The sequence below is a fragment of the Stegodyphus dumicola genome, chromosome 8, assembly GCF_044657685.1.
Source record: "Stegodyphus dumicola isolate Sdum_Otavi_A_Nest chromosome 8, ASM4465768v1".
Lineage (NCBI taxonomy): Eukaryota > Metazoa > Arthropoda > Arachnida > Araneae > Eresidae > Stegodyphus > Stegodyphus dumicola.
The window spans coordinates 33,278,818-33,303,796 of record NC_140775.1 but is presented as its reverse complement, the minus strand read 5'-3'; the positions used below and the strand labels follow the sequence as shown (position 1 = coordinate 33,303,796).

At 35.3% G+C, this 24,979-nt stretch overlaps 1 protein-coding gene across 2 annotated transcripts in view; it reads right to left on the bottom strand.

The window, feature by feature from the left end:
* Positions 1 to 4,524: 4,524 nt before the first annotated feature.
* The window catches only part of LOC118191322 (epithelial sodium channel subunit beta-like), a 138,620-nt gene continuing 118,165 nt past the window's right edge, over positions 4,525 to 24,979 (bottom strand). For both annotated transcript variants that reach the window (XM_085821720.1, XM_085821721.1), the window contains 3 exons: positions 18,021 to 18,076; positions 10,734 to 10,809; positions 4,525 to 6,524 (listed from right to left, as the gene is read on the bottom strand). In XM_085821720.1, the coding sequence (XP_085677846.1) occupies positions 6,249 to 6,524; positions 10,734 to 10,809; positions 18,021 to 18,076 (408 nt within the window). In that variant the 3' untranslated portion in view covers positions 4,525 to 6,248. The remainder of the gene's footprint in view (positions 6,525 to 10,733; positions 10,810 to 18,020; positions 18,077 to 24,979) is intronic.

Genomic DNA, 24,979 nt, shown 5'->3' with positions numbered 1-24,979 from the left:
TTAATTTATGTTCATTCCTTACTCAAATTGTGTGTGTCTAAGCTTCACTGAAACACTTCATGGATTATCTCCACTTTTTCTTCAAAAATTTATGGCTGCTCAGGACTTTCAATTACAATCCCAGTAACCTAGATTTAATCTAGGTTTGTTAGTTGAGAAATTATTTGCAAATAAGTTTATATTTTCATTAGAAATGGCAAGAATTTTTCAGGCTTCAAATTCCAACTTTTGGTTGTTGTTTAAGCTTTAAAGTTGGGGGATTTGACAGGTACAGGTAAAAAGTATGGGGACACCAGTGATGTACCATGGGTCAACTAGTAATGCCTTCCCATATTAACTAACTCTTAAAAAAATAAAGTTTTATAGGAATTTACAAAGAAATTTTGAGGAAATGGTCAACTGAAGCTTTTCAAATGATCTAGAATTTGCTATGGTACATCGTGCAATCCCACCGTATGCCCCGCATCCAGTATTTATTAAAAATAATGATTTAGGACATAAAAAGATTACAATATAGTCTCAATACAGTTTGAAATTCACAAATTGAATTGAACATATGTTTTGGTGCAGCAAAAATAACACACAAACATAATGAGATAATTATAATAAGTATTGGGAACACAATGTTATAATGAATTGTAGTAATAATAATAAAGAGGTAAGTGTCCATGGAATCATTTCAGTTATAAAAGGTTGTAATAGCTTATAATGTTCACAAGTGGAATCATTCTGTACACATTCACAGGATGTAAAATTTCACTAAATTTATGTAGTAAGAGAACTTGTACTTGAAAGATCTAGGCCACAGGAAGAAAGTCATTTTTTTTTTTTTTAAACTTCGGATACTGAATTTTATCTTTAATTAAAAACCTTTGGAATGCCAGGAGATCAGTTTGTCGAGATTTGATGTAAATATCCTCAGTTAAGGCGCATGAGAAAAAGTAACGTTCCCTGTTTCCCCTTATATGCAAATATCGGAGTTCACCATATTTTTTGCATAGAAATATGTGGGAAAGGGTCCGTATCTTGTTATATAGTAATTTAGGGTTTAAGTAGAGAGATACGAAGCTTATATTGCAGATCAAGTTATATGTGCGTCTTCCCTGTAAATCATTATTTTACAAATCTTGCCAAGATTTTGAAGCAAGTTTTTTTTTAGTTGGAACTTGAAATTTGAGCAAGGCCACAGAATGATGATTTCAGTACCATCTTGATTAATAGCTACTTCTTTGGCTAGTTCATTTGCCTGATCATTACCAAATTGGCCACTATGTCCTTTGATCCATGAAATTTGAATTTTGTAGTTTGGAATTTTGCCAAGAAGAGAATTTATGTCAGAAATCATTGGAGATGAAGGTAAAAGATTCTTAACCGCTAAAATATCTGCTTGGGAGTCTGATTTTATGGTAAATTTGTTGAGATTTTTTAGAAGGGCTGCTTTTATGGCTTACAAAACACTATTATTATTATGGAGATGACCTTTTCATCTGATTATATTTGAAGGAGCAATTTGAAAATAGACCAACTTTTCCTCCAATTTTTTATCCATTGGTATATGCAGTTGGAGATGGAACTACTTGAATTTTCATCACACATGAGGAATTTTATTTTGCTTTAAAGCGAAGCTCTGGACGAATAAGATTTTTTTCTTTTCATAGTTAATTGGTTTAAAGGTCTGGTTATTAAATTCTGCAGCTTGGTGAAATTGAAGGACTTTCATGTAGGTATTTCTATTTCTGCACTGATTGATAGTGTAAAAGTACTAGCTAAAATATCAAGAGCTATATTTGAAGCTGTGCGATACGCTCGAATAATGCAAAGAGTAAAAGGCCTTTGAATTAAATTTCAACATTTAATCTTTCTCACTGTCGTTGGTTGTGCCCAAATTCCGGATCTGTAATTTACCATTTTTGATATGACTGTTTATAGAAGAACCCGTGTTATATGGGGATTTAAGCCCCAGTTATACCCATCCGTCATAGGCAGTTGGCTATAGATGTTTTACGAAGTTTAATATTATGTGGATGAGAAATCCAGGAAAATGTGTTGATTATTAACCCAAGATTCTGGATTATATTCAAAGACTTGATCTTTTGATTATCAATTTTTAGAGCTATAAAAGTTTTAGCTATATGTTGTCCTGATTTATAATGACTTAAGACTTACTATATGATATTTGCAGTGTTTGAGTTTTGCAAAGTTGGTTAAATATCTGAAGTGTTTCATTATAATTATCCTGTAAAATTTCTCTGGTATGACGGCTTGTAATAAAAGCAATATCGTTTGCAAAAGCGATAGTTGTTGAGTGTTTTGGCTATGGATAAGGAATGGTATTGTTGAAACTGATATTCCAAAGCTCTGCATTCATACAAGATCCGTGGGGATGTCCACTGATTTGATTACGCACAATTTGAGTGTTATTGTAAAGAATCATACATTTCCTATTTCTGAAATAATCTTGGATGATTAGAACTAAACTTTGTGAGTACTTAAAGGAACACAGAGATTGTAAAACTGTCGGCCACCGTAAAGAATCAAAAGCTGATTTTTCAAGTCAAGACATATTATTGCAGAATGAAGTTGGTTGATTTTATTATTTTTGACTTATTAAAGAGCTGAATTGATTGCAGGACTTGTTGAAAATAGACTTCGAATTCCAATCTAGTTATTACTTATTAAGTTTCTGATGTAAATGTGAAATTTTAGGTGGCCAATGAGGTATCTCTCCAAAATATTTTCCAGGGCTGGGAGAAAATTTTATCGGAGGATAAGATTTAGGTTCCTCTGAGCTTTTATTCTTCTTATTGAAAAGTGTTATATTACCAACTTTCAGGCAATCAAGAAAGGATGAAGGCTCTATACATCATTTGCAAAAACTACAGATTATATCAGGATGGGCTTGATTGATTAATTTTTATAATGTAATTTGTTATGCCATCTGGGCCTTGTGCCTTTTTTAAAGCCAGGTTTTTAATAATTAGCTTTTTTTCTTGTTTTGAGGATGGAATATCGTTGTCTGTTTGCGGAATGTCATTGAAATTGTGAATTATAGTGTGAGAAGGAGAATCTTTAGCTGGATTATCCTTTAGAAAGACAGCATCAAGAATTTCATTTAGGGTTGAGAGAGTGGCATCTTGAATGTCAGCAGAACTTGAAAGCAAATTTGATGAAAGTTGGATTTGTCACAGTTTAAATATTTTACTGCTGGCGATCTTATACTTGTATAAGGTGCCGTAAATTTATTTATTATTTGAACAATATTTGTGCCAACTTTTTAATTTAGCTTTAATAATCATCTTTTTGTAGTCTGCATTTTCGTTTTTGAATTTAAGCCATTTATGGTGTCTTAATTCATCGCCGGTAATCGATTCCATTTTCCGTTTCAATTCTCTCATCCTGTGCTTCTGAGAGCATAACTCTTTAGGCCACCAATTCATATGAAAATACTGTTTTGCATATCTTATTTTGAAGGTATTTTCACAGACTTCTTGGATTTTTGTTATAAATTTTTCTGTTGCTTTATTTAGATTCTCTTTTGTTGAACTTAGTTGGAAGGAGGAAGTCATTAGAAGTGCAGATTGTTAAATTCCAGAATTCCTTCTGGGACGGAAGTTTAATAGTTTGTTAGGTTCAGCAGTACCTCAGGGGATACCACAATGCATACAGATACTACAGAGGTGCCGGCCTAGTTTCTACCTGTATCTGTGCATAACAAAGTACTTAATTCCTTACAGTGACAGGCACAAAGTCACTACCATCTACACAGATGAATTTCTTATGCATTTAAAGAGACTTCATAACATTGCGAAAAAATTACTAAGTCTTAATATCATCTCACATTCTGGATATTAGAATCCACATTCCTTTCTCAAAGGAAAATACACTTTTGCTATTTTTCTCTTTACCTTCATTCCCACTTTTCTCTGTCTTCTGAACAAAGGCTAATGCCGAACGGGTGTGACCGCCTACCCTAAGAAAACGGGGATATAATATACATAATTTAGGATGTCATATGGTGTGCATGACCATTGAGCCAAAAAATGAATGGGTTCTCTGGTTTCATTAAGATTTTTTTCACAGAGCTGCGAAGGAAAGCTCTTGTTTGTCTCAAAGGCTTGGAGAGTACAACTCTAGAAGAGTACCATTTGAGAACTCTGTCTGATGATCAATGATATAGAAGCTGGTATCCTTCGTGGTGGTAGTCTACACCTATATCTTTAGACTTCTAAAAGGTTTCGGTGTCTTAATAAGAGTAAAACGTTTCGATCAAAATACCACTTTAAGATACAATATCTTGTCTTGAATGATAACCTCTTATTAAGTTATAAACAGAATATTTAAAAATAAGCAAACAATCTTAATGTAAAAAATTGTCTAAAAATTCATAAACAGCTTAACATGTAGTTTTTGCAGTGAGGAAAAAATGCAAGAATTCTCTTGGATTGTCATTTATAGCGGTGCTAGAAACATATGCGGTATGTGTCAGCTGTGTTTATATTTGAATAAACTTACACCCATGAAAATATGCTGATTTTATTTTTGATTCACTATGTTAAGAAAATTACACAAATTAGAAAGTAATTTCCAGCTCACTTTTGACCAAGTACAATAATGAAAAACTATGAAAAGATACAAAATAAACTTTATGTGTGATGAAAATATGTAATTTATTCTGAAAACAGCGGAACACAAAGCTTATAAATTTTTACTTTGTTCAAAAATTAATTATTGAGAAATACATCATTATCCAACTGCGACAACTTCAAAGAAATTGTCTTTCCCGATATTTTCTTTTCTTACTTGTTTTAAGCAAGAAAAGCTTCTTTCTTTTTCTTTTTACCTCCCGTCAACCTGTTTCTATAGTTTAGGGAGGTAATGTTTCCGATTCAAAAATTTCACTTTGGAAAAGTACAAATATGGGTCTTTATAACACGTTTTGACTATTTTTAGAGTGACGTCTCTCTGTCTGGGTGTCTGTATGTGAATTTTTTTCGTCCACGATTACTCTTGTATGAAACTTCCGAAATGTTTCCATATTGCGTGTTGAAGCTTCCTGCATTCGTATAAAAAGTCGATTAGATTTTAGGTAAAATTGGACAACCGGAAGTGGTACTTTACATGAAGCCCATAACTGTTTTTATGAATAACCAGAAGGGTATTTTACTCAAAGCCGCAACATATTTTATTTATATTTTAATAAAACATTATATTAAAATATAAACCAAAATTTTCCAATTTCAGTATTTAAAAACTTTATATCGATGGAAACAACATATTACATTTTGGCTTAAACTGATAAAACGGAACTTAAGATTTTCGTGAAAGAATACACTTTGAGATAATCCCAAACTTCTCTGATTTGGTATTTAACATGCAAGTGATTGCGAGCAATATTTACTAGCACAATAACATTTACAAGCTTTAAATGTGTTCTTGGAATTATATTAAATGTTACAAGAGTAAGCTCATTATGAAGACGAGCTGTCATTAGGAAGCAATTAAATATGGTCGCTTCAATCCTCAATTTTGTGTTCGTTTCACTCGTATGTCGGAATCACTTTTCAAATAAAAGGATGCTGCCACCAAATGTTATCAGTACGTATTACTTTTAAAGAAATACTGTAGCAAACAAAATATTATAACGAATATAAAAAGTGTATGGCATCACTTGCCACTCTACTGGAAATTCTAAAGATATGCTGCAGTTAAAAATTTGATTAAAATTTACGTGGCGTAAGTGCGAAGAAAGTGATGTTTAATAAACAAATCTAAAAGTGCAAATAAAAAAAAAGTTGTCACTTTATTAAGAAAGCTGAACATTATTATCACGAACTAAGAAAAGACTGAAAATAAATGTATGGCAACACTTAACACGATATCAGAAGTTTCTAAAGATATGCTGCTTTTAAAATTTTTTGATTGTTAAGGCATTGATTTGCGAATCCGAAACACTATGACCAGTTTGTATAATTATAACTTTCCATGGTATGGGGGAATAAAATAATAAAAACGAGTAGCGTTTATAATTAACATTGAGCACAAAGTTTATAAATATATTAGATTTTATTTAAAAACTATCAACTAATTCCATGTTTTAAATAACAAAGAGGTTTAAGTATCACTGAATACGTTACTTAAAGTTTATTGTTATTTAAACCATGGTATTAGTTGGGCGCCATGTTCCATTTTCCATAGCTGGACGCTGACCATATTAGATTTTTTAATCTGCCAATATTAGGGATTAAAATTTAATAATATTGGTAGGGCACAACTCGTATGGTCTTGCCGGATCGCACTATGGGCAATCCGAGGAGGATGCCCTCCAGTTTTTCTGGCTTTCTGCACACAGAACTAACTTTAGGAACAGGAGGTGTCTTCTTCTTCTTCTTCTTGGGTTTGCTGCAGCTTTTCAATGAGAATATTAGGACAGAGAAAACGCCTTCCAAGAAAGCACAGAATTCTAAAAGTGAAATTCCAAGCCAACCTCCAGTGATTCCTCCCAGGTAACTGAAGAGAGTTTCAGTCTAGAAAAGGAAAATTCTTTAAAACTATTGAGTGAAACATTAAGTGGAATATAAACTTGACGGAATTAATATGTTGCAAGCATGCTTATCGTATTTTTTGTAATTATCATGATTTGACTTATTTAGAAATATAATTTTCTGATGTAGGTTGTCATATTTTGTCTACCGTTAGATGGTTAATGTTTCTTACTATTAGTTTATGTATACACATGATATATTTTCATGAACTGAATGTATAGATCTGGTGCTCATATTGAGTTCAAGTCCGGCCTTGACCTATAGGTTTAACCTCACTGCAGAACTACCGTCATAATTGCCGTTGCAAAAGAGCTTTACTATTAATATAACCACTTTCGTATGCATTTGCATATGCTGTTGTGAACATTGTCCATGATTTTTTTTTAATCTTTAGCTTAATCAATCCGTAAATATCTGCATACAGAATTTTATTCGCCTTCTCGTGATCCCTCTTTCTTTGTTTATTTGTATTGTACATATGATGCTTTATACACCTTATATGTCTAGTCTATGATCAGCGTGCTGTATAAAGATCGTTCCTTTCGTAATCCAACCCCGTGATATGTACTGCTACCCGTGATAAGCCTGGTCAAGAAGGAAGTAGCTTTGATAGTGTTTAACGGAATATCATCGCAGCAATGCATTACTAACATACACTATTTATTACATTATTTATTACATTATTTATTATTACATACTAGATTTTTTAATTCTCACTTGTTTACAGAATCAAAAACTGACTTTTCTCTTGAATTAGAAAGTTTAAAAAAAAAACAGCAATCTCATGAAGGATTTTTTCCCATATTATTATTTTTATCATATGAAATTCTGAATTTTTTAAGCCGCAGGTCGTTTCTAAAACAGTTGTATTTATTATTTATGATGTGGTATTAAACTAACTACATGATGCCTGAAAAATACCTAAAAAGGAATACACTTGCAAATTCGCCAGAAAATATTTTCATTTAAGGTATCCGACCTCGTACAAAAGAAGATTTTCGGTCAAAATTTCGATTTTTACTTTATTACATTATCTTAAAGAATACATCTTTGGCTATAAAGTACAAGTTTCTGCTTGTTGATAGGTTAATTAGAACTGAAGTAATAAGCATTTTTCTGTAACGGAATAAACCGGAAGTTCCAATATTCTGAACCGGAAGTGAGCGTTTAAATAGATATATCTATTAAAAAACCTTTTTTATTATCAAGATTTTGTAAATTATAAACCTTCGTACTAAGTTTAGATATTTTGTAATACATTTTAAGAATCTAGCGATAGTTTTTTTCCCTTAATTTCGTATTTAGTTTGGCGCAGAGGCTATTCGACGTTGAATGGATGTGTTGCTGCTTTGTCGATTAGCGTTGACAAAGTGCTTGATTTGAAAGCTATGTCACATTTTTGCATCATATGCAACAAAATAAACAGAATGGAATGCAATCTTCACGACATATGTAACATAATTGTTGTGCAAATTATAAAAAAGCAGCCTCGGGTATGGAAGCAGTTGGTGCTTATGCGCTTTTTGAATGACTTATCACATTACGAAAGCTGAAGTACACGGAGTATTATGAGGATGGGGATTCTAAGGGGTTTTTAACTGTGAGATATATATATGGTAAAGATTCGCTCAAGAAACTGGAATGCATTGGACATGTATAGAAAAGGGTTAATAGTGGACTAGCAAAAATGAAAAACTCCGCTCCTGAATTGAAAGGAAAAGCTAAACTGGCTGATTCTTTTATTGATAAACTGCAGAATTAGGGATTGCAATTAGAAGTAATGTGGAAACTTAATTGAGATGCAGCAGGTTGTACTAGCTGCTTGTTCCATTGTAGTTCTTCTTCGAAGCCAATGCTCTCCTCAATCAATGAGTTGGAATGTGCGATTGCAAAAATCAGGAAAAAATCAGGAAGAAAAAAAATCAGGCAAAAACCTCTGGTATATCAACATATATTTTAATTAAGCCTACATATATGGAATTGATTACATAAACAAGAGTTATTAAAAAGTGCATACATGGCAAAACTCAAAATATCAGGGAACGTTTTAATGGCATTTTATTGCAAATTGTTCTGAAAGAAACATTCATAAACTTGCGAACATTAATGTTTGGAGCAAATGTAAGTGTTGTGTTATTTAATGTTATTTAATGATGGATTTATAGGTTTTGCTTGAAGCATTTTCAAGGTTAAGTATGTATCCTGAATTTTACACTGAGCAGGGAATTCCGAAACTTGATAAAGTGCAAAATCATGACTCTTGGCGGCATTCCACAAGTTTTACAAAAACCCAAATAAAAATTTACGCTATTAAAAAACTTCGAAAGAAAAAGTGCAAAGTGTGTGAAGAAAAAATAAGGTGTCAGTTACAAAGCAGGCGAATTTTAATTATCAGAGATGCTTCTTTCACTAAGAAATTGTTTTATGAAAACTTTAAACTTGTTTTCTGAAAAATGTTTTTTCTGCAAATATTGCTAATAGTAACAGCCATAACTCAAAATTTTATCGATAAAATTAAATGATGCTTTCTATCCATGTTTCATATAATCTGATGCATGCTCTGAAGCGGAAGATTTTAGAAATATTAATTAGAAGTTGAATTGTTACTTTTTATTTTTAGATTTTGGATGCAATAATAGGAAAATATACAGTAAATACTATACATTTTCCATATTATATTCATATATCCTCAAGAATATATGAATATTTCTTAATTATTTTGCTTCATTGCATACAAAACAAGTGTAAATATAAATACATATTAAAAAACTGCATATTTATATATAAATTTTTCACCGTGGTTGTTGCCGTAAAGGCAAAATTTAGGGAAAAATTATCCTTTTTTTCATTCTTTTTCAAAATTAAAACTACTCAGCCTTATGTTTTAAGCTGTTTTCATTAATTAATATGCTTATCTTCAAATTAATATGTTTATAGTTAAAATAAAAACCATTTTTAAAAAAATGGTACCCGAACGAGGTCGGATACAAAATTTTTTTTTTTTTTCGAACAGTTACCTTCCCAAGGCAATGGCGATTTTGAGTATAAATGCTTACGAAGATATCATCCTTGCAGCATCAGAAAAAATACAGCTTTACTTTTTCACTAATAAAACAAGTGTGCTATATGTAAGGACCTTATTGAACGGATCCAAGTCTTTTGGCGTAGTACTTAGACCCTTTTCAATATGGTCAAATGCACTGTTCTGTTAAAAAAGCAATAATAACTAATCTCACTAAATCAAAAATTTCTTTTTTTCTGTATGGCATTCCTACTGTATAAGGCTAAGTATTTTGCATAATTCCGCCAGGATCGGCTGGGGCTGTTTTGACCGACGCGGTGACTTGCGCAAAGGTTTCGGCAATTTTTTTTTTTTTTTTTTTGATTCCGCATTGCTCGCTAAGTTTCAAGAGGTACTCGACACCCTTATGAATTCAGTTTATATCATGAAGAACAGACCTTCATTCATCAAGATGCCAACATGCTAATATGATGTTATGTGAAAGGTCGCCGATTTGCAAAGGTCGAACTTCGAACGAATTACCAGTGTTCAGAGACTTTACCGTTCGGCCGCTGGTTCGCGTGGAAGACGTGGGACAAAGTCGACTAACCTATGATAAACAAACGGTGTCCCCATCCTCCGTCAACAGTTAGCAGCATATTTTTCGAATTTATTTATTTATTTTATTTTTATTTGCAGTGTCATGAAATTGTTTCTTACAACGAGTTTATTGCTTTTTGTTTCATGAATCCTGCAATTGTGATTAAAAATTTATCCGTTTTTCAGTGGCGTAGCGAGGCTAAGGGCAAGGGGTGTATGATGCCCCGGGCGCCGCTCGCAGAGGGGCGCCAAATGGTCTCCAAACAAGATTTTCATCATATCACTGTGTTTTTTTCGGGGAAGGGGGCGCCAAAAAGGTATTTTGCCCCGGGCGCCAGTTATGCTCGCTACTCCACTGCCGTTTCTCAACTAATAATGTCAGATGTCACGATGGACTTCTGACCACCGGCGCCTAGAGAAATTACCCGAATTCAGGATAGCCCCATCCGATCCTGAACGCCAATGAGGAATACGTTTTCCATTATTGAACAGTATTCTCAATTTTTAGTCATTCTTGTCTTTTTCGGTATTATTGCAGTATATCACAAATTAATCCTGTAACGAAGATACGAAAACTTATTCCAACATACGGTAAATTCTGGAGAATGCCTGTAGATTCTGTGTTCCATTGTCCGGTAGTGGATGCGGACGTCAGATGCAAACACTCTAGAAAACAATATGCAGAAAATTTAAATATAAGCAGTTCAATAATTAAAGTAAAAATGTATTTATTTCTAAAAAACAGATGTCAAAAACTTGATTTTTCCCATTTAATGCGAAAATATGGAAACACCTTTAAAAAAACATGTTTCTTTGCTTAATATGGTGTAGGAAACCCGTTGGCATCCAAAACAGCTTGCAGTCTTCTCGGAATGGATAAATACAGTTCCTGTATGTTTGCCAAGGGAATATTATACCATTCTTCCTGCAAAACGGTGGCAAGTTCAGATAACGATGTTGGCGGTGGATAACGAGAACGCACTTTCCGTTCCAATGTAGACCACAAAGGTTCGATAATATTCAGGTCTGGTGACTGTGGTGGCCAGGGGAGATGGGACAACTCATCCTCGTGCTCAGAAAACCAGTCCTGGAAAATGTGAGCTGTGTGAACAGGGGCTTTGTCGTCTTGGAAGACACCATCACCATCGGGGAACAAAGTTTGTACCATGGGATGAACATGATCGGCCAAAATGTTCACATAAGTCTTGGCAGTCATGTGCCCTGACATAGTTATCATGGGGCTAGCAGAGAACCACGATATGGCTGCCCAAACCATAACAGAACCTCCGCCATGTTTCACTCTTGGCAACAAGCAGTCTGTATTATAGGCTTGAGATGGCGTTCTCCAGACGTAAACTCGGCCAGAAGTGGGAAACAATGTGAAAGAAGACTCGTCAGACCATATTACTCGCTTCCACTGCTCTATAGTCCAGGATTTACGACTTAAACACCACCTTTTCCTGTTACGGGCATTAGCATCACTGATGAGTGGCTTCTCAATTGCAGCACGGCCAGCAATTCCCTGTTTATGAAGCTCCCTTCTAATTGTTTTGGTACTCACAGGGTTCGGTAACACAACATTCATTTCAGCAGTAACTTTTGCAGCTGTGGTCTTCTTCTTTTTTTTTTTGTCACAATTGCCCTTAATGATCGTCTGTCACGATCACTCAGGACACACTTTCGTCCGCGCTGTGATTTAGCAGATGATGTTTTTCCGCTTTTCAAATATGCGGAATAAATCTTCGATACAGTACCTCTTGAAACACTAAACACCTCGGCTACCTTGCTTACGGAAGCACCTACCATACGTGCTCCAACAATTTGCCCACGTTCGAAGTCTGTTAACTCTGACATAATGCAATGACAACCTCACATAACAGTACTCCGACAACAACTGAACTGTTTAGCACATTTACGAAGTTGTATAGGGGGCGTCAGTAGTCAAAAACGCCAGCGCCACCTACATATTTCATTAAAATCAATCTTTCTTTTCAAACATGCATTTCACAAGGTGTTTCCATATTTTTGTCCATCCACTGTCATTGAATAATAGTGTCCAAAATGTAAACGACTACTTTTGCTATTATTGATATCTAAATACGAATATGACGGAGAAAGAAATTATTTGTTAGTTTTAAATTTTGAAAGTCCATATAAAGTTCTGATTATCGCCTTGGCTCAAAAAGCCTGAACTTAAGATCCCCAAGTTATGTTATAGTTTATGATACTACTGCTTTTCTTATCAAAATAAGAAAATTAGATTGGGGGAGTCTCCTGCTAATTTTTCTTACTTTTATAAGGAAAACAATAGTATGATTAGCATGATTATGAATGTGCATTGTGAAAAAGTATATTATGCTCAGAGTGCGAGACTAGCTTAACCAGACCTTGGATCCAAAGAAGAATATTTACTCAAAGACTGATGTTGTGCCCACTGAAGGCGAAAGGTTTGACCTGCTGCAAAAGTTATAAATATTTATCGTATTATACCATATAAATAACGTACACACATTACTTCTTCCTTTTTACTGAGCAATTTTAAGAAAACGTGTTTTTCAGCATATTAAGATGCAGAAAACTCTTAATCAGTTTGGGAAGCATTTCATAGCAAAATTTGAATCAATATATAAAACCTTAAATGCAATCCAGTTTAGTTCACTGGACTTAATTTCCGCTAATTCAACAACTAATTCTTTATTGCCATTTGCATTTTTTGAATTCGTACGTAATACTGGTTCAGTTGCGAGATAGAGTATTTTGCGTGTTTTAATAAAATCTGGATCGGAAGAGACTCCGTTCTTTCAATTTGAAAGAAGGCTACTGTTATTTCTGTCTTGCAGAAGATAAACCTGTTTCTGAACTTGGCAGATATAGACCTGTTTCATTAACTAGTATTACGGCAAAAAATTATGGAAAAAATGGTTAATAGTAGATTAGTCTGGTTGCTAAACAATCGAAATATTTTAAATCCCGCTCAAGCTGGTTTTAGACGATATCACTTTACGGAGAGCACATAATTACATTTTCTGAGAGTAGCAAAGATTCTCTAGATAACAGTCATATTGTTTCTGCGGTTTTGTGGATTTTAGAAATGCTTGTGACTCCGTTTGTAGAATTAAATTATATCAAAAAATGAACTTAACGAATATATATTGTAATATGTTACGATGTATGAGGGATTTCACGGATAGCGTTATATAAACGTACGTTATGATGAGACAACTTCTGACTAACAAACTGCAAACCGGTTTAGCTCAGGGCGCAGTAACAAGTTGTACTCTGTTTAATATCTTCGTTAATGATCTTACTGACCATACTATCAAATTGGCGAGGATGTAAATGACCTTATATATGCCTACAATTTAGTCATGTGAAACCTCAACTAGTAAGAAACACTCTCCAGAAAAGTCTTTGTGTGACAGGCTTACTTTGCTTACCACATGTAGAACTTATGTTAAACCTGTTTTAAAACATTGTTGTGCACCTCGTTTTACTACCTCTAAGGTACTTGGAAAAATTGATCGAATCCAGAACCAAGCTCTGCCTCTTATGATCGGAGAGTTAGTCATCTTCTATTGCTGCAATGCTCCTTTGTATCTATGAACTCAGTATGGAAAAGGATATTATAAATGCTGCCTTAAAACTGTATGAGAAGTTAATCAGGATCTATGAGAAATGGACCTGTTTTGTTCCAAATTCACAATGTCTAAAGACAAAGAATGGTTTCCTTCAATGCGCACTTAGATAGCAAGACTTGGTTAATCTTAATACCATCTCGAAATACTTGCTACCTCCGTCTAACCCCTTGGAATTTCAAGATATTCCGTATCACCTGGACCTTACTCAGCCTTTTTGATATCGGAGAGTAGTCCTGATGTCTTGTTTTTAGTGGAATGGAGACAATTCATACTCGATACCCAACTGACACCTGGTTGTGGGTGACACACTGATAGCTTAAAATATTAATCAAATCAAAGAGCTGGCTCGGGTATTTACTGCGAACTTTTTTTTCCACTATATTCCTCTGAGAATACTTGACTCTGCTTTTCACGGAGAGGTTAAGGGCAATTAGAGACTCTTTACAGCTTTTGACCTTTACGATTTTGGCCAGATTGTAATTTTCTCTGACTTTCAGGCGGCCATTCTAGCAATTGTGAACTTTGACCAAATTTCAACTGCTGGCTTCAACTTCTTTGGACATTGCTAAGATCCAAAAAAAAATGATTTTCCAGTAGATTGCATCCCACTGTGGGATTTATGGTAACGAGGTGGCGGCTGAATTGGCAAAGAAAGCCACTAATGTCATCCAAGCCTCGTGCAGTATCGTTGACTATAGATCATCTGCACATCTTATGAATATGAAAATTAAACATCTCCAGAGGCCTTGAACTAGAAAAATTGGCCAAGGGAAAAACTATGGCATCTTCCCCTTCTCCGGTTACTCGAACGCCCAAGAGATCAGGTCGTTTTAGCTTTCAGAATAGCGACTGGGCATGATTGCCTTGCCGCTCATCTTCACCATTATACCCATAAGTAGTCCCTTGTGCCCCATCTGCGGTGGCGCTGGACTGATAGTTGCTGAGCACCTTCTTAAGTGTGCAACGCTGTACGGTTCCTCTGTTTTCTGAGTTATGAGATATGGAGTTCTGTTTGCCTGATATTTGGGGACTCTTCATCTTAAGAAACGAGCTATGTTTAAGACTTTTAAATTAAATTAAATTTAAAATAAAAAAAAAAATAAAATTTAATTAAAATAATTTTTAAATTAAAATTAATAGTCTCTTTGAAAAGCGGGACCCTTTGCGACTCCGACTTCCACTACCTCATAAACCACCAGTTACACCGCTTCTGCGCTGGGTCGGCTCCAGAGCCGCTGCAACCATTGCGGCTGCACGGGGCGGCATAATTAAGAGGCGGCAAAATATTTAGAATTTAGGCAGCTACTGGGCTGCAGAATTTAGTACCAGCAGTGCCACCAGAATTTAGTGCCCGCATTTTATACCGGGCGGCAAAATACCTACGCATTCCCTGACTTTGCGTTTACTTAGCAACAAAGACTGAAGTCCTAAGATGAGGTTTTGAGTTTCACTTGACTTAAACAACCCTGACTCAACAGCAGTGACTCCACATTTTTAATATTTCTGCATCGTTTCTGAGGGTGAATAAGGAAATTAGTATCTGAAGAAATGTGTTCAAGAATTTAATAAATAAACTGAGATCTTTCAGCAAAAATGCGTTACTACATTACTTTTACATGACCTTTACACTCGAAGGCTGATCAAAAGTTTCGTAGAAGGGTAAACAAAAAATTGGCAGATTTAAATGGAACACAATGTTAAATTAAATTAGCGACACATTTGCTTCTACACTCCAATTTCCTCTCCTCTATTTTTTAAATAGTTCTGTTTTTAAACAACCAGAGTCTAAAGTACGTCGGCCTAAACTCCAAAGATGGATAATATTGAAGGTCGAAAATTTATGGTTGAAGAGCATGTTGTTCGTGCGGATTTATGAAAAACATTAGGAAGTATGGCCCCAGCTTTTCCACAGGTCCCATGAGCAGAAAATTTTTGCTGTGGAAAGTATCTTGATGATTCTTTAATCCTGTAATTACTGTTGAGGAGATCTACATACCAATCATCCACTACACTAATAAAAAAGGAATTGCTATGAAAATGGAATAATATTGTGATACCAGATTAACGAGTGACTATTGGACACCTAGCATAGACTACGTGCATTCCATATGACTGAATAGAACTAATTTTAATGAAACTTTATTGCGATAAAAAGTGTAGCAGCTTCATGCATATCGACACTGTAAATAGAGGCAGAGAAAACAGATCGTGTAAGGATTTTGAAATTACTTATACAATGTTTAAGAAATTTATAAGAGAGGTTTACATAGATATGTGATGATATGTAGTTTCATATAGATGGATAAAATAGGTACACGACCTGAGCGTAAATAACAGACCAAGACCAGAAAACAGGTCTCATCGTAGCGAGTAAGAAGATTTGCGTGACAGCATCATCAGCCAAGCCAGCATGGCCAGTATTTTCTAGGGGGTAATAGATAACTGACTACTTTAAGTGCCGAAATAAAAATCACAGAGGAATGTTATACACAGTTAATAGCGAAACAGTGAAGAAATAAAGGGTAAATGAAGGAGAAAGTTTCATTTTAATTCTTTATGGCTGTTAAAATATGCGTCACGCAACTATAGATGGGCAAAATTGCTGTTTTATGTGATTGGATCAGAATCGTTACCTCAATGAACGGAATCAAGCTTTTTTATGACTAACCTTTCACTAACAACAAAGCCGCCCACACTGTATAGTGGTTAAGGAAGCCTGACTGAGAAACCGAAGGGCCTGGTTGTAACTGTTCGTCCCTTCATAAGAGGTGATGGTGCCTCCATAATAAAGAGACCACCACATCTGGCCTTGGATAGGTTAAGAGGCTGTAACTGTAACTGTTCACAATCTGCCATTGGGGAAAAAAACTTTCACTAAAAATAAGTTTAATAAAAAACATCGAAAAACTAGGAATGAATCAAGAAGGTTAGCAAGCACTGAGCGGAAAGTATCGAACTACCAGTGGGATCAGGACCGGTGAGCCAGGTTAGAGCGAAAAGTGAAAAGAATTGAACAAGCAGTGGGATCAAAAGATGCTCATTCAAAAGAACTGATTTCTTTAAACTGTAGTTTTTGAAATTTGCTAAAACCTCCTTTCTACATGAAACTAACACTAAGATTCTTAAATAAAATTTTTTTTCAAAAAGTTGGAAAATGATAAAAATTAAACTCACTTTTAACAAGGGAGAATAAATATTCTATTCTCTCTAAATTGGGAAACGAACTTGTTCAAGAACTGAACTGAGAATCGAACATCTTCATGTTTCCAGCAAGTGCTCACACTGGGCAAACTCTAAAAGAGCTTCGCTCTCATTTTCGTGAAACAGGTGCTTGCTTGCTCAGCAGAGTGATTCAGTTCATGAACGAATAGTACATATCTGTTTCTGGAAAGTTTCCAGAAAGAGCTCTTTGTGAACTGTAAAAGTGAAACCACTCTGTTTCCTGGAATCAACTGTTAATTCGCTCAATAAATTGGTTCTTCGAATCAGCTCCGGAATGGAGCGTCCAGCTCTACAAGCAACTTGCTAAGACACTAGTTACTGAACATTCTTCAGGATTCCAACTGCTACTTTATCCTCTCATACTCATATCTGCTTCAAATAATTTTTTTCCCATTTAAAAACCTGAAATAATACTTTTGTAGGTTGCGTTTTGAATTTGAGTTAGACCAGTGAATGCTGTTGATTATTCGTTTTTAGGTAGTGAAGAAAAACCTTTCCACCAGGGTGTAATGGAAGTGCATTATGGAAAAAAGAATGCTGGAAAAATACGTATAAGAGGATTATGTTAAAAATAAAGAATATTAGTTCATTTAGTACTGTTTCTTGCACTTCGTTCTACGAACTTTTTAATCGTTCCTCGCATATGCGTGGCATTTTAAAAACTGTAACAGTTTTAGTAAGAAATTTCCAAAGCTAGTCAAGTTCAGAATAATACAAGTTAGTGAATCTGTAAATATTACTATGAGCAGTATGCAGAGAACAATTGTTGTTTTGATATTTGTAGGTAGAATAATGAGGACGGTTATGAGTCTGTTTACGAAAATTATTTATAAATATATGAGCTCACATCTATTAAAACTCGTTTTAAAGCATAATTATTCAGTATCAATACTCATATTGATAATGCAAGAAATAGCAAAAACATTCCAAAAAAAACGTACGTTGGAATTCGATGCTTCTGAAAAGAAATTATGATAAAAAGACGACATTTCGGAGAAAAAATTATAAAATACTTACCCTTTATCTTTTCGAGTTCGTTCTTTATAGGCTTTCAGATCTTCATCTTTAATAACCTTAAGAAACAACAAGAATGGACGAAATATATTGTCATCAAAAGCTAAAGAGTTTATTAATTATAAATAATTGCCTGAAAAAAAAGATTATTAGAAGAATATATATAATGAAAAGAAAATTATTTTTATTTTTAGAAATCGTTTGGAACAGAACGAGGGTTACATTTGATAAATCAATGCGAAACGTGTAGAGTCGACATCGTCGCAGTACAAGTAAACCACGAAAATCTGCAAAATCGCTCCGAAAAAGGCTCGCTTAACGGGGAAACTTTGAGAAATCGGGAAATGAATCCTACATTGATAATTATAAACATTCCTATTTTGGTACAGAATGAAACATTGAACAACTGTCTACAAAATGCATTTAGATGAAAACAGCAAAATGTGTATACTGATAACGGCTTTGGAATGATGCCATTAACTATGTTCTTTTAAGTAGCTGCAGATAGAAGTGGGCGCGGCACCAAAATTTCACCATTGGTCCTACAAGTATAGTCTCGCTTCATTGACTGCACAGTTCTGCACCAGTTTTGATTAAGAACACCCAAAGGGGCTCCAAAGCTCTCCCACTCCTCTTCCGCTAACACCAAATTCTCAAGAGGACTTCAGGCTCACCGTGTATTTTGAGTACTCCCTTGTCACGCAGACACTATATGCTTACAAATATCTGTGTTTTTTCCGGTTTTCGCACCCTGGCCGATCTCGGTACGGCGTCACTAACCACTCTACTTGATGAGCAGCGAACTTCTAAAGCAGAAAGGCTAACCGATGGACGAATAATTAAAATTGCTGTATAGTGACTGCATCACGAGTGCAATTCTTTACCGCTAAAAACGCCAGCTGGATGAGATTTTAGAGTTTTCTGTTATATGAAAACGAATACCAGCCCATTTTTTTAGGAAAGTTTTTGTGAAGACTTTACTTCTAATGTAGGTTCTGAGCGCCCCGCTATTATGTTTCTGTCTAAAGCAGTTAAGTTCAAGGACTGATGTGTTGATTGAATTGTTGAATATTTAATATATAAAGTGTGTGTAACAAATTCTACTGCCGACGACGAATGAAACCAGTATCTTAAAATTCATAAAAGTTTTTATATTAGAAGTTAAACAACAAAAATCAGAGTTATATCTGCAAATTTTCCAGAACTAGTTTCTTCTTCTTGTTGACGTAGTAAATGTTTAAGCAACAATAGAAGATTATTCATTTTTAGTTGCATATTTCTTATAGAGTTCCTTTTTTTTAAAGATTTTAAACGCAAAAGTATGAGTTACACTACATTATTCTCATCACTAAACTAGCGAAACAAAATTCTTTTTTTATGTGACGCAAAATTTTCCTAATGGTTTTGCAGAGCTCTCGTTTAGCCCCAGTTCTTTTAAACATTTCATATCGATTACATACCACACGGCACTAAAATCTAGTTGGGTGTTTTCTAGAAAGATGCGCAGTTTGTAGTTTTCACTTAAAAATTCGCGCTCATGAATTTTCGCTTGCAGTATTTTTCAACAAGCTATAAAACTCCTTCATAGATTGGCAAATTGTAAAGACATATTGAGGTATAATGCTTATTATTTTCTGAAAAATCCACTATTCTAACACTACTCTTTCTAGATGAAGAAATTGACTTATCAGGTTCAATGTTTCTTCTAACCTTCTTCGGAAACATACAATGACCTGACTAGGAACAGAGAGCTTACTAAAGCTATGTTCACTAATTGTAGTAAGTAGACAGGATACAGACGAAGGGTATACAAAACCCTTTATTTTTCTTTATATACAATGACTTCCGTACTTCGGAATACAATGACCCTCCACTCGGGGTCTAACGTAAAAGGTATAAAAAAAAAAACTAAACTCTAATTTAACTTTAGAATAACACACGTGGAAGATTGGCCTTATAATAACAGGAAGCGTATGTAGCACAGAGACTGTGAACACTACAATACGTTTAATTTATTAAGAGGATTAAAACCTCTGGCCTGGAAGGCAAATAGAAACTGCGTAACTTCTAAGGTAAGCGGCCTGCTTCGAACTCACTGCTTCCTCTCTCTTGCTTGGCAAAAAGGCCACACTTAAATACTTGGCGTTCGCCAGACAAACTTTGCATAAAATCCTTCACGCTTATAATTCTGGCCGGAAGTAGAAAATAAGAAGTGATAGTAAAGATTTAAAATAAAATAAACGTTAGTAAAACTTAAGATCATTACATACTTCCCGCCAGAGTTAATTAGTTTGAAACTGAGGTCTAAAACGACCTTGTTGAAAACTTTTAGCTCTAGAATCTAACGCGAGGCCAACCTTTTACAAACACAACTTCCCTAGAAACTAGAAATTTAAAAGAAAGAAATTTGTTACAATAGCAGCTCCCAGGATCTACAACAATCTTTTTTTTTTTTTTTTTTCCATCTGTACTGCATCTAAACAGGAGCTTTATTCAATTCTGGTTCCTTCCAGGGATCTGGAAGGAAAACTAGTTTAATGAAATGTTACACAATGACATTGCAAATAACATATAGAATATACTTCTCTTAACATTCTTATTTCATTCATGACTATTTTAATTATCTCTCCCCTTGCTCTCTGACATGTGTTGTAAAAGAACACCAAACACGAATGTGTTTATGTCTATGTGTTCAACACTTCCTCCTACAATCAAAACACTAACGTGTTAAAATTCAACATAACGAGACCTCTTAACACACCCTACTTTCAACTCTAAACCCTGAGGTACTATTCTAAAAGTGGCTAACTCTAAAGTGTAGCGTCAGAGAGCCTAACTACATCATTCAACCTTTAACATATATTCGCCATGATTTAGTCTTTACAGTCACACGAATAACAAATTTTTAACATTACTTTCACTTTTACCATATCACGGTATTTCTTAACATTTAAAATAACAGAACACATGTATATAAGAACATATCAACATGCCGTTAATTTTACACATTTGAAAACATACATTAGTAGTACATTGTTAACTTCTATTCTTTTCAAAGCAAGTGCCAATTCTTTCTACATTGAAATAATACTACATTTCAAAAAGTCTTTCAGACTAAAACTTCTTTCTTGCTAGAATGTTTTAAATAAAATTTATACAATAACTTTTTACAATATTTAAGTCTTTAAACAACGCTATTATACATCAACTTTAGTTTTACGCGCGAGTAATTGAAAAACATAATAAGAAAATCGGTCACAACTCATTTCTCGCCCTTTTGGCGATAAAGGTAGACCTCGCATGAGGTAAAACTTCTTGAAATCTGCCACTTGCAGTAAGAATGAAAGATTAACTTAAGTTTGCAACGTAACATAAAATTTTACTTATCTTTGTAATATTCGGACATCCTTTTCTGGGCCCAGTCTTTAAAGGTACTGCAGACCGTAGCCTGGTTTATCCTCCTTCTTGTACGGGCTCGCCCTTCAGTGCTTTCCTCTGGAAGCTTCCGTTTTTCACCAGTACGGCCACCCTTGAACACCTTCCTTTTCCCCTCTGCTTGTGGTCTTGGCCGTTTGAAGGCAGCTGGTCTTGGCGGAACCGGGAAACTTCTGTCGTGATCCTGCTTGGACCTCGTTGTTGGCCGTTCAAATTTTTCTTGTACTTTTTCCTCCGCCGCTGATGGCCCTTCCGTAGTTCGGCGACTTTTGCTGCGGAGAGTTCTGTCGGATGAGTCGATCCTCCGTTTTAAAGCCGGGTTATAGTTGCCGTCCTTTCTCCTGGTCCTCTTCACATACGTCGTTTTTCTCCCTTCTTCATTCTGGGGGTGTTCGTGAACTCTGTTTTCTGGACGGTGGAACGGCTTCTTTTTCTTTTTACCTTCAATTTTTCCGCGGGGCAATTTTCTTTTCACTTGCTTCTGTCTCTCATTGGCTTGCCCTTGTACTTGTCGTTTTCCCACCTCTGGAACTTGTACCTGCGGTGTCTGCCGTGCCGGATCCTGCAAAAGATCTGAAAAGATTTGCATTTTATTACGATCGAAGTAGGGCTTAATTTGATCAATATTTGCGGAACAAGTTTCACCATTTCTGGCCTTTAACACTACAACAGCGTGAGTTATTTTTTCTATAACATATGGTCCTTCAAATCGTGGAAAAAATTTGGCAGTTTTATCTTCTGGTGCTGAAGAAAGTGAATGCTTAATTTTTAGTACTTCATACCCTACTTTATAAGTTACTCCCCGTCGTTTCAGATCGTAATATAACTTCTGTTTTCTTTGTGCTACTTCCGTATTCTTTTTTGCTTCTTTTATTAGTTTTTCTATATCACCCATTTTAAATTCTGGGGCTCTTTGTTGCACATAAAATAATTTATCTAACGGTGTTATAATCTTTCTGCCTAGAAATAACTCAGCAGGAGTTTTGCCCGTTGTATCATGTTTTGCGGTCCTAAGGGCGAAAGCAAATTCATTGACATAGTTATCCCAGCTTTTATGAAAATTTTTAACATAAGTACGGATAATTTTCACTATATTTCGGTTGACCCGTTCCGCTATATTTGATTGCGGCCGATACGGGACCATTTTTAAATGACGTATGCCCAGTTTTTGGCACATGTCTTCAAATATATTACTTACAAATTGAGGATCATTATCCGATATAACTTTTAGGGGCGCCCCGTATTTTAAAATATATTTATTTAAAATAGAATCAGTAACTAATTTCGCGGAGGCTCGTTTTAAGGGAACAATTTCGGTCCATTTACTAAAATGATCAACCATAACAAGGAGATACCGACTTTTATTTAACTGACTTTTTGGGAAAGGGCCCAATAAATTGATGCCAATTATTTCATTTGGAAATTCGGATTTAATACTATTTAGAAACCCGGCCGGGCGGAAATTAATATAATTAACGGCTTGACATGTTGGGCAGGACTGGACATACGCCCTTGTTAACTTTTGCAGTTCAGGAAAGTAGACTGCCTCGCGTACGCGTTGGATAGTTTTTCGAATACCAGCATGAGAAGCTAAAGGGCTGTCATGGAGCTCTTGCAGGATATTTAATCTAAGACTAGCTGGGATAACAGGTCGAAATTCGTTGTTGGAATTCGTAGTTTTTGTGTAGAATAATAGACCATCTATTAGTTCGTAATGGGCCGCCCTATTTCTTATCGCCACAATATCTTGGTGGCTAAAATTTTCAGGATCCTTCAAATACTCATAAATACTTCCAAACTCAGGATCCTTACCCAGTTCGGTTATTACAGTTTCTCGGGAATTTATTGTACACGCTGTAAGCATTGCAACTTTTACGGTATTACCCTGTTCGTCTAATTTAATTCGTGATAGGGCATCTGCTACGATATTTTCCTTTCCGGGGGTATGCTTGATTACCAGATTATATTCTTGCAGCTTGAGTGCCCATCTTATTAACCTTGGGGATAAGTTTTTCCCTGAGTACAATCTAGTTACCGCCGCATGATCAGAGTACACTGTTATTGGCGCCCTTCCAAAATAGACTCGGAACTTTTGCACTGCTAACAGAACTGCAAGTGCCTCTCTCTCGGTCGCGGAATAGTTTCTTTGTGTTTGATTTAAAGTTCGGCTAAAAAATGCCACGGGCTGCTGATTTTGCGAAAGTACCGCTCCTACCGCATAATCCGAAGCATCCGCTGAAATTTCTAAATTTTCATCCTTTTCAGGAAATTTCAACACAGGGGCTTGTGTTAATGCTTGTTTTAATTTTTCGAAAGCACTATTGGCTTCGGCCGTCCACGAGAATCTTGCCTTTTTCCTTTTTAATTTTAACAATGGCTCAGCGATAGCCGCAAAATCTTTTATAAAGGACCTATAATATGAACAAAGTCCTAGAAAAGAAGAGAGCTTCTTTGCCGTGTTTGGAGTCGGATACTTTTGTACAGCGATTATTTTTGATTCATCTGTCTCGATCCCTTTTTGCGATATTTTGTAACCTAAATATTTTAATTCAGGGGCTGCAAATTTGCACTTTTCGACATTAACTTTTAGACCGGCCTCATTTAATAAAGAAAACACCTGTCTTAAATCCTGTATATGTTGGTCGAGATTATCACTAGTAATAATGATATCGTCTAAATAGATAAATGTGGACTTTCCAAGAACAGGTCTTAACACAATGTCCATGCATCGCTGAAATGTTGCTGGGGCCCCAGAAAGGCCAAACGGCATACGCAAAAATGCATAAGTGCCAGACTTGGTTATAAAAGCAGTCTTAGGCACGTCCTCAGGCCTGACCCCTATTTGAAAATAACCATTCGTTAAGTCTAAAGTCGTCATAAATTTGGTTGATTTTATGTTCCTTAAAATTTCTTCTATGATCGGTAACGGATATACCGGATATTTCGTTATGGAATTTAATTTACGGTAATCAATAGCGAATCTCCACCTTTTTGGATGCTCCAAAGGATAATCATTATTTTTCTTACATAAAACCACCGGGCTAGCATAACTACTTGAGATGGGCGTTATGATCTTTTTACGTAGCATATCGGTAATATGCCATTCTATAATTTTTTCCTTATTCTTATCATACCGGTATGGTTTTTGACGAACCGGCAATGCATCTCCGGTGTCAATACTATGGTTAGTAACCTGAGTAAATCCTGGAATATCACTAAATAAGGAAGCAAATTCACTTACCACTTGTCGGATTCTATCTTGCTCGTCATTAGGCAGGTGGTCAAGATTTAACCTTGGCGGTTCAACCTTTTCTACACGCACTGGTTTCATTGTCAGCCTAAGGGACGCTTCATTAAAATCCAGTGTAGCTTGTGCGTCTGAAAGAAAGTCTATTCCTAGGATTAAATGTGCTTGCAAATTCTTTACTATAAAAAACATCACCTTTACTTGTTCGTCCTTGATACGGATATATAAAGGTACTTTACCTACGCACTTACATTCTTTTCCTTGCGCCGCTAATACTGTC